The sequence below is a fragment of the Chelonoidis abingdonii genome, chromosome 20 (assembly GCF_003597395.2).
Source record: "Chelonoidis abingdonii isolate Lonesome George chromosome 20, CheloAbing_2.0, whole genome shotgun sequence".
NCBI lineage: Eukaryota > Metazoa > Chordata > Testudines > Testudinidae > Chelonoidis > Chelonoidis abingdonii.
This window is the reverse complement of record NC_133788.1, coordinates 24,386,877-24,397,239: the sequence shown is the minus strand read 5'-3', so window position 1 is coordinate 24,397,239 and position 10,363 is coordinate 24,386,877. Positions and strand designations below refer to the sequence as shown.

Here is a 10,363-nt window from a genome sequence, read left to right as displayed (position 1 = left end):
ACTTTGAAAAATCCGGTTTCCTGATTGGTCCTCTGGTCAGGTGTTTGGTTCCCTTTGTTTACCCTTTACAGGTAAAAGAAACATTAACCCTTAGCTATCTGTTTATGACAGGCCCCCTAGCAACCCTCCCCCCAACTCCCCACTGTTCCCAGCGACCTCCCTGGCTCCCTATGGCTCCCCCAGCAAGCCTCCCCCCAACTCCCCACTGTTCCCAGTAACCTCCCTGGCTCCCTATGGCCCTGCAGCAGCCCTCTCCACAGCTGCCTCCTCCACCCATAACAATCCCTCTTCCAGACGCTCTCCTGCAGTAACCCCCCATCCCTCTCCCTCGGCCCTGATCCCGCTAGCGCTGATCCTCACTGTGAGTGGGGGGAGAGTTGCTGGGGTGGGTGGCAGTAAGGAGCCAGGGAGGTTACTGGGAACAGTTGGGAGCTGGAATATCATATCATAAACATATTTTCATAAGTAATATGGAGTGTAATGCTGCTCCGGGGATTCAACAAAGCAGGAATTTAAGTGAAGATGAAAAACAAGGCCGTTGAGTGGGGCAAAAGGCAGAGCAGTTCATGCCCTGGGCCCCTCGCTGCAGTACTGACAGGCTCTAGCAGAGGGCTTGGCGTCTCCAGGCTGGCTTGAGTGCAGTCTGCAGGGGAGTAGGGCTCAGTTACAGGTTGCTTGAGAGCCAGCAGTAAGATTCTTGGGATGTGGTGGGGTTTGGGCAGTCACCTCCTGCTCACCAACCTGCTGCCCAGGGCTCCTTGGCACAGCAGTCTCTAGACCTTGTCTACAGCAGCACCGGGGGAGCTGCGTTCCCTCAGGAAAGAGGTGAGTATAGTCAAGCCCACAGGCAGCTCAGTCTCACCAAGCTCCCCGTGGGCATGATCATCCCCCCTCAGCACCTGCTCCAGGGCATTGCTCATGCCAGGGTTAGATGCTAGGGGCCCCCCTAAGAGACCCTGCTCCCAGTGGCATCTCCCAGGCTCCTTATCCACCCACTTCATGATGCTGCTGTTCTCACCAGCTCACTGCCCCGTAGTGCACCAGGCTGCATACAGAGGAGTCAGGCACTCCAGCCCATCAAAGAATGGACATGTTTTCCTCCTGCCGCTGGATCTGTTATTGGCTCAGGCCTTCCTATACTGGGACACAAGTCCCTTGTCTTCCCATGACATCCCTTGCTACACGACGCACCCAGACAACCTTACCTCTGCCTCCTTTGCAATGCTGATACATGGGAACATGGCATCAGCCAGCGGTTGTGGTGGACTTTTAATGTGCTGGTGTTTGTTAGGAGGAATAAAGTGCCCTTGTGGCTTCCCTATGGGGACAGAGCTAAGCTGTCTGGCTGCAATGTGTAGTAAGCATCACCTAAGCTGAGCATTAGTGTGCAGCGGAGTGTGAGTGTGCGCACCTGTGGGTGCATGTGTCTTGAGTGTGCGCACACCTGTGTCTGTGAATGAGTGTCTACTGATCCCATGAGATGTAGAACAGGAAGGAAGACACCAGTCTTTGAGCTTAAAATAACATTTCAAGCATCCTTTAGTCTTGTCATGTAACATTACTGAAGAATGCCAGTTAGCCTGCACACACGGGCAAGGAGGTACAACTACACGCCAGGGGTGCATTACAGATGAGGACCCAGGAGTGTCTAGCACTGCATCACCCAGCTACGTACCGCAGTCCCAGCCTCAGGAAGGGAATCTATGCCAGTTACTGTTTTAGAGCTTTACTGTCCTTATTTTTATATGGAAGAAAAGTAACAGGCCCAAAATGCTGCCCAGGCAGTGACCCTGAGTTGCCCCTGATCATTCTGCTGCAGCCCTTGGCCTCCCTCCCGCCTCTCAGCTACCATTTGCTTGGACACATGTAAAACCTAGAGATATGCTCACTGCAGCAGGGCCTGTGTCTTTATACGGCTTCCATGAAGCACCCAACACAAATTCGGGTGCTACAAAATAAATAAGAATCATTCATGCCCCTGTGCTCCACTGTAGCACAGCACCTGGCTGGGCCCCCATCTTCTAGCACTGGGACATCACAGCACCTGGCAACCATCAGCAAAGGCACAAAAACACATCACATTACCATGACCAGGAGCCATCGGCACTGGGACACAAACACCACTTCTAACGGGGCAGCACCTGAGATGCCGACACCCACCCAGGGTGCAGCACCTTTGTCACGCTGCTGTTATCATCTAACATGATCCGTTTGTTCACTGAAATACTATGTTCTTGTTCTGAACCGTCCCTTGGATAGGGTGAGTTGGGGTGACCGCTCCGGGCCCTGTGCTTTGGGAGGCCCTGCAGGCCAGCGCGACTGGCCGGTGTGGTCGGTCCTGGAAGAAACAAACCTCGTCACTTCTGGCCCGGGTCCTGCACCACCCTAGGGATGGCCCAGTTCTTGTTACAAAGAGTCACAGTCCCAAGCATGCATGGGGGCTCTCGGGAAAGTTCATTAGATCATCCTCCAGGTGCCGAGTGAAGACCAGCTGTCAGCGGGTGTAGGAGCGCTGCCAGCGGTAAATGTCAGGACTATTGTGGGGGCAGCAGGACTCCTTCCTGCAGCCACTTCTGCCCTGGGTGACCTTCAGCACCGACCTGGCCCCTCTCTTCTTGGCCTGGCCCCTCAGTTTATCCTCTGTGAGGAGGAAATCCACAGTGGTGTGGAAGAACTGCAGCAGCACCTCATGGCTCCAGAAGGCACCACACAGGCTATCCTTGAAGAAGCCACAGTGTCCGCCTCCCTGAGTGAGCACCAGGAAGAAGTAGGGGTTTGTCTCAAACAGCTCAAAGGGCAGAGTGCCCCTGGGGCCCCCACACATAGGGTCGTCCTGGCTGCAGATGCACAGCACTGGTACTGCCACCTCATCCACATCCCGTAGGGAGTTGTTCCTCTCCCAGTACAAGTCCCAGGTCTGGGCCTGGCAGAACAAGACCTCCTCCAGCTCCCTCAGTGACTGGCCCTCAAAGAAACGATCCAGTGGCAGAACCTCCCCTAGCACTGTGGCAAACCTGGGGGAGACAGACACTGGTAAGAGCCCAAGCAGGAGAATGAGGAGCGGGGACAGCTCCCTGCGCTGGGGAAGTTCATTGATGGAGCATGGGGCAGCTCACGGATGAATGGACCATCTCACCATGGCTCTATCTGGGACAGAAAAGGCTGTCTCCCGTCATCCACCTCCCCCAGGGCTCTGCACGTTGTGCTGAGAAGCATTCTCACTAACCAGGACTGCTCCAGCTACAGCTTAGGGTCACCAGCTCTGTCCCCTACCTGGTGATCCCACAGGCTCTCATGTGGGACCAGGAGACATGGGCAAAGCCACTGGGATTCCTCAGAGCACTGCAAAGCTGCACTCAAGGCATGGTGGAGTTGGGAGGCTGTGGCTCATTACTTCACTACATGCTGTCCATCTCCGCCCCAGACAACCCACAAATGAGTCACTCACTGGCTGAGACACACCTTCTGGGACATGAGCAAGAGTTGCTGCCATAACCAGGGGCACCCAGCTTCAAACCAGCACCGAGGGTGAAAGATGGGGGAGATGCAGCCAGCAGCTGTCAGGTGGCTAGAGGAACCACATTCTCCCAGGTAGGAGAACAGGAGCCCTGCCCCAGTGCTCTCCCCCACTGCAAAGAGCAGGGCCCCTGGGCACCGGGAACAGATGTACTGGATGGCTTCTCGCAGGTCAGCAGGATCGCCATACAGCTGCAGCGTGGTGGTGCTTAGGGGGCAGCCATTCTGACCACGGCGGTTGAAGACAACAGGACGGTAGCCATGAAGGAGTGCCTCGTGACACAGCTAGAACCAGAGAAGTCACTGTGAGCATACTGCGAACAACAGGGATGGGCAGCCTGTCTACCTCGAGGGTCCCACCCCCAGCCTGCTCCACCAGCTGGTGGGTTAGGGCAGAGCCGTCCCTTGGGTAGTGCAAATCGGGGTGACTGCTCCGGGCCCCATGCTTTGGGGGGCCCCGTGGGCCAGTGCGATTGGCTGGTGCGGTCAGTCCCGGAAGAGACAAATCCGTCATTTATGCCCCAGCTTCCCCCCCACAGGGACAGCCCTGGGTTAGGGGCTCAGACACAGGAGAAACCTCCGATCACACCTGGAATCCAGGTCAGGATTCTTCGCTGTGGCCATTATCTACGGCTTTATAAATGGTCCTTTGACAGGACCCAGGCAATGGGTCTTAGAAGCCTGTTCCTCTGCTCAGTGCCATGGTATCTCTGCCTGGAACGTTTGCCTCATTCTTCCTTTCATCAGTGTCCTGATCCCTGGCCAAGCTGCCTTGGTCCTTGTCTCCTGGCCTCGGGCGCCACACTCAGGCCGAGGTTTGCAGATGTGCTCACTAATGTGGGCATCCAACCAGAGACACCTGGGCTGATTCCCAGTGTGCTGAGGACCCACTGAAGTCAGGGGGAGCCGCAGGCTCTCATGGGGGCTGGTCGGAAGCTGAGGCACCCAAATGAGTGAGCATGTTGAGCAGCTGGTGCCTTTCATCTCCGCGTCAGCCCCTCCATCCCCAACTCAGTCATGTGCCCATCTCCGGCCCTCTCCCACTGGGATAAATCCATCGGTTAATGGGGTGAAGCCAACAGTCCTGGGGGAGTCATCCACAGCCTCCTCCCTGCTGCAGCACAGCCCCAAACAGCACTGACCATTCAACTTTCAAACACACTGTCCACTCACCTCTATGGCCATGAGCCCTGCCCCTCACCCTCCCTGCAAGAGGGAGGATTCTGCCCCAGATGGTCAGGTGGGTTGGCTGCATTTCCCACGCACAATGGCATTTTGTTATTTTCTGCCCTTGCTTCCCATCTCCCTAGCTCCTTTTGTTTGCAACTCCTCCCAATTCAGCATCATTGGAAAATTTCACAGCCATCTTCTTTACCCCTTTTCAGGTAGGCACCACCTACGGGCAGGGTTCAGATACCAAGAATCATGAATGAAGCTGTTAAAGAATATCAGCACTAGGTGGTGTGGAGGGGGCAAGGGCACCCAGAAGTGACACATGCACCATGCTGCAGTCGTGGCCATGCAGCACTAGGCGTGGGTGCCACTGGCAGGGGCAACCTGGACTCGGCTGCATCGAGCAGCAAAGTGAGTACAAGGCTCCCCGTTTTTTGACCCGAGACTGGAGTTCTCTGGTGAGCTCTCTGGCTGGTATTGACTGTGTTGTTCTAACTGCACTCAGAGCTGCTGGCCGGCCGTAGCGAGGTGGCGCTAAGGCTCATTTCTGGTAAGGTGAAGAGAAGTTTAAGTAAGCCCAGAAAGACCCAAGTCTCCCAGCCCAGAGCCCAAGAGAATCCACTGTCTTCTCTGTAAAAGCAGCAGAGAATCCTGTGGCACCTTATAGACTAACAGATGTTTTGGAGCATGAGCTTTCGTGGGTGAATAGCCACTTCGTCAGATGCATGGATTCTCTGCTGCTTTTACAGATTCAGACTAACATGGCTACCCCTCTGATACTTGTCTTCTCTGTAGATTCAGCTTGTCAGCGGCTGCAGCAAAGCCGAAGGGCAAATGCGGTCAGTGGGCTTGTGGGAGGATGGAGGATAGATTTCGGCACTAAATCAGTGGTTAGCAGCAATCGCTAGGGGACCCCTTCGGTGCTGGTCAAGGAACACACTGCTGGGGTTTATACATAGCCTCGGTTAGACAGCCTCTGCCCCAGGCACTGGGCAGCTGGGAAACAGACTGGAGCTCCCTGCAGCTGCCTGATAGGAACAGCCTGTCCTCCCTGGTGTGTGGCAGGGTGGCAGAAGGAGGGGTTGTGCAGCAATTTCCTAAATACCGTACACCCTTCTAAATCCTGTGTGACCCCCATGTTCTCCAGCCAGGCACAGCACTCACCCCCACTCAGCCTCACCCCAAACAGGCCACAATGCTTCCAAACCCTCCAAATAGCCCACTTCTACCCTGAGTCATCCACCTACCCCACATTGCTCTGCCCCTGGGGGCAGGGATTGGCTCCATCTCTGTATTCTGTCACTGTCTGTCTAAGAAAATTCTCTGAGCTGTAGCTGAAGGAGTCGGGGTCCCTGTTTCTACAAAGGGGAAAACTGAGGTGCAGGGAGGGGAAGTGACTGGCCCAAGGTTACCCAGCAACTCAGTGGCAGAACCGGGATTGGAGCTTGGAGGCAGTTCCTGGTGCCCAATCCTGTTGCCTGTCAGTGCCAGTCCCTCCCCCGCGTTACCTTGCTGATGTTGCGGGTGACCTTCCCGAAGGAGTTGGGGACAAGCAGCAGGACGGGTGCGCTGTGGGTGCTGGATGTCTGCCTCCTCTCCTGCTGTGCTGGCCCCACTGCCCAGTCCAGAGCCACCAGCCCCTCATCACTCAGCTGCAGATAGGTCCTTACGAAATGCACCCTGCTATCCAGGGGCCCCATCAGGCTGGCCAGTGTCTGCAGGGAGGGGAGAGCCCTCCATGGCCAGCTGGCTTCGCATAGGCCTTTCAAGGCCTGACACTGGCTCTCCAGGTAGGCAGCCAATGCAGAGGACTTGCAGACCAGCTGGGCCCCAGAGCTGCTTGGGACCCAAACCCGGACACGCAGGAGGATGAGCAGCAGGAGGAAGCCCAACACCCCCGCCCATGGCAGCATGGCCAGGACAGTGCCTTCTTGGATCACAGGTCCCTGCTCCACTACAGACTCTGGGGGGCTGAATCACACACAGCCCTAAGGAGAGGAAGGAGCTGAGCCCCGGGGCCCACGCTGTCCAGACTTCCTCAGCAGACCTCCCTCCAGAGAGGACAGGTTTCTAGCATGGCAAGCTTCAACCTTCTGCTTTGGTAGTGAGAGAGGGTGGGGGTGGCTACAGCATGTGAAGCAGCAGCCTGGGGGAGGAGCTGCGGCAGTTTCCGTGCCAGTCCCAGAAGCAGAGAGAACCACAGAGACCAAAGATTGTGCATTAAAGACTAACCCTTTGGGTGAGGAGATGGAGGACTTGGAGAGGGTGTGTGGGAGGGATGCTGTGGGGAGAAAGGCTTCACTTGGCTGCTGGGGCAGGCGGCACCTCACCGCTCTGGATGCACCCCTGTGGGCACAGGAGTGAGAACATCCCCAGTCCTAGGAGAGCAGGCAAAGCAAAGCAGAAACCTGAGGAAGACAGAGCCCAGGATACCCAAAGCAAAGGCCAATGGCTATTCTCTGCAGAAGGTTCAGCAGCCTGCAGCAGGACAGCCCTGGGCACAGGCAGGGAAAGAGACGTCACAGTGAGCAGGGTCTGGCAGTGGTAGTCCTGGGAGGGGGCAGAGAATGATGCAGCCCAAGGGGCTCTGCAACTCAGAGCAACCTGTGCATTTGAGAGAATAACTTGATTTCTGATGGGAGCCATGACAGAGGCTCAGTGATGCTGAACTGATGCAGGCCAGAGGCTCCATCCCCTGCAATTTCATGTTTAGCTCATGAGCAAATACAGAAGAGACGAGGAGTTAACATTTCCAGTCCATTATTCTCAGGCTCTGGCCCTCAGCAGCAGCATTTCTGATGCTCCAACCCAGGGCTGGACGTCCAGGGCAGATGCACGGGCAAGAAGCAGGATTGTTAATTGGGCAGTGCTTTCCAGCCCGCTCAGCGGAGCAGCCGAAATCCCCAGCTGCACTCACAGAGAATGGCTTCCCACCTCAGCAGCCCTGTGCAGAGGTGGAGCACCACCTCCCTCTAGGAGCACCGCCAGCCACATCTTTGCCCTACACACCCAGCACGCAGCTCACCCCTTGGCACTCACAAACCACCACACAGGAAGCATGACAGCTGACGACTAGACCAAGACAGTCTAGTGGGGACATAGGGCACCAGAGCAGCAAGAAGCAGTGTCTATCCCACCATCCTCCAAGGCATTTGGGTGCCTCTCATACACACATAACCACTGATGACATTCCACAGGGGAACCCTCCGGTCACGCCTCCAATGCATGCGACAGTCTGGCCCAAAAGCAAACCTAGACTGCCTCCCAGGGACTAAATCCCTGGCTCCAAACCCCTCCACCCACAAGGCAAAAACCTTACTCCAAAGAACTTCCCAATCACCATGTCTTGGAGGCCTCCCAGTCAGGTCCAGGCCAGGCCACAGCACAGAGATGTCTCTGATAGCGTTCACAGATTAGTCTCTGTTGTCTGGTGGGAGAAACAGTATATAAGCGTGATGAGTGCAGTAAGCAGACATGCCTGAGACTGGGTTAAGGGTGCACGTGGGTCACTGGCCTTTCTGATCTAGGAGTGCTTTACTAGGCAGGCTTACCGCTCCCTGAACATTGCTTTGTATGGAACGTGAATGAGAACAGCACCTGAAGTGATGCCAGCAGGGGCACAACAACCAAGAGCTATATTGATCTCTTGCTCCAGGCTATAAACTGATCCCAGGAAGGGGTCAGGCAGAAATATGTCCCCAGGGGACAGCACTGCAGGTGGATTAGGCATCCTGCACTGGCCACCATATAAGGTGGTCCAATGCCCAAAGGGCAGGCCATCCCACACCTCTTCCTGCTGATCCCAATTGCCCGGGGGGCGGGGGGGGGTGTCTATCAGTACCTGGGCTTCCTCTGAATGACACACCATGGTGATTTACAGCCCGTTTTGTCCCTTGTTTCTTCATTGACCTTCCTGCTGCCTTGAAGGTTGTTTCACCCCCACAAATAATTTACTCAGCAGAAGTTGCACAAGTCCCTTAATCAATATCAGTGAGAACAGGTGTGGCCAGAGCAGGACCTTGGGAACATCCGGCCACAGCACCAGATGCAGCTGAGCAGGTGCCACTGAGAGGTTGTGGGGCAAAGAAAGAAAAATTGCATCCCAAACCCCAAGGCCTAGGAAAGGAGGTGTAACTGGAACTGAAGTACACAGATAGGGCTGCAGGCTCAGCACCATGAACTTAGCCCACCACATATGAAAAGTCTCATTAAAAGTAATCCACATCATGCAGTGTCTGACACTCCCCCACAGAGGGCCCTGCCTACTCAGGGCTAATAGATGCTGCCTGCTTACCCTGGAATCTTTTCTTGCACTAAAACAAAAACCCACTTACCCATGAAAGCTGACGTAAGCAAGTAAATAAGAAGCTGTGGTGGTTGCAGGGCCCTGAACAAGGAGCTCACAGGATGTGCTAGTGGTGCAGGAGTGGATTCATGACACTGTCGCTCCCAGCTTCTGCTTTCTCTCTTCCTCTGTTTCTTTCTCTGGGCCACCAGGCAGATTCCAGAGCAGCTGCCACTCCACTTCGCTTGCCTCTGTCCCAGGTCCCGCGGTCAGCTCACAGGATCCCCAAAGTCCCTAACTCAGGTGAGAGAAAATAAGCCATTGCTTCCCTGTGGAAGTGACTGTTTGTGAAAAGGGCTCTGTGCACACAGCATGGTACATGGCCATTCCACACACAAGCAGCCTAGCAGAAAACATGGTGCTGTAGGAGTGTGTCACACAGCCCTGCACTGCGCATGCAAATGAACGTGCATCAAATTGTCTGCCTTACACCAAACCTTCCAACAGGTGAAACTAATAAAAACCCCTCTGCCTTTCATCAGAGGGTCTCCAAGTGCTAAGAGCCAGATGGGATTCCTTCCCGGCCCTGCTCAGCATCCCACTGGCATGAATTTGCCCCCAAATTAAAAGCTTAGAAAAGCCTGTGTGGGGAGGGAGGGTCTAGGGAAGGGAGAGAATATGGAGAACAGAGATGGGTCAGTAGCCTTTATTTGGGTGGGGGAGAAGGGTATGTGCTAGATGTCCCAGGCTGAAAATCACTATTGAGGTGTCCGGAGAGCTCAGGACTGAAACTGCAAGGCCAGGTTGCACGTCAGCGGCGCCAAGGCATGCTGCAGAGTTGTGTGGGCACTGTCTGGCTGTTTACTCTGACCACACTGCATCAGCTCACTTCCCCACTTCCTTGCTGTGGATGGAGGAGTGGGCCATGTTGTTCTGTGCTGCTTTTGTTTCTGTAGCGACTTGACCACTTCTGGCCCAGTGTGGCTCACAGCCATGCAACCCCATGAGTCCTGCACTAGTGCGTCAGTCTGCACAGCAGTATCTCTCTATACAGCATCATCCTAATACTTGTCCTTGCTGCAGCTTCTGTCCCTTTCCCAGGCCAAGCTGGGGAATGAAAAGGTTCTGTTCAAGGTGAGGAAGGCCAGACATGCAGGGAATTGCTATCGGGACCTATCCAGCAGCCCTGTGGCGATGGCCCCAGAAGCTGGATAAAGCTGGAGGATGCCATGCATTTGGAGGGGCAGGGGGCCCTAGGCAGGCCGTTCACCTGGTTTTAAGCTAGCCAACCCTGTTTTGGGGAAGGGTTGTCCCTGTCCAGTACCAGAAACGAGTCTGTCCAGCATCAGGGTGAGACTAGGATGTTGCAGAGCACACAGCTTGTGCCCA

The 10,363-nt window shown here is 55.2% G+C and overlaps 1 protein-coding gene across 3 annotated transcripts in view; it reads right to left on the bottom strand.

Moving 5' to 3' along the window:
- Positions 1-1,521: 1,521 nt before the first annotated feature.
- The window catches only part of LOC116829452 (protein ABHD15-like), a 57,663-nt gene continuing 48,821 nt past the window's right edge, over positions 1,522-10,363 (bottom strand). The window contains exons 1-5 of one of the 3 annotated variants that reach the window (XM_032788304.2): positions 10,245-10,319; positions 9,024-9,268; positions 6,198-8,116; positions 3,449-3,801; positions 1,522-3,014 (exon numbers count right to left, since the gene is read on the bottom strand). In XM_032788304.2, the coding sequence (XP_032644195.1) occupies positions 2,495-3,014; positions 3,449-3,801; positions 6,198-6,602 (1,278 nt within the window). In that variant the 5' untranslated portion in view covers positions 6,603-8,116; positions 9,024-9,268; positions 10,245-10,319 and the 3' untranslated portion in view covers positions 1,522-2,494. Of the gene's footprint in view, positions 3,015-3,448; positions 3,802-4,689; positions 5,013-6,197; positions 8,117-9,023; positions 9,269-10,244; positions 10,320-10,363 lie in introns of those variants that run through there. The other 2 variants (XM_075073962.1, XM_032788305.2) reach the window with 2 other exon arrangements.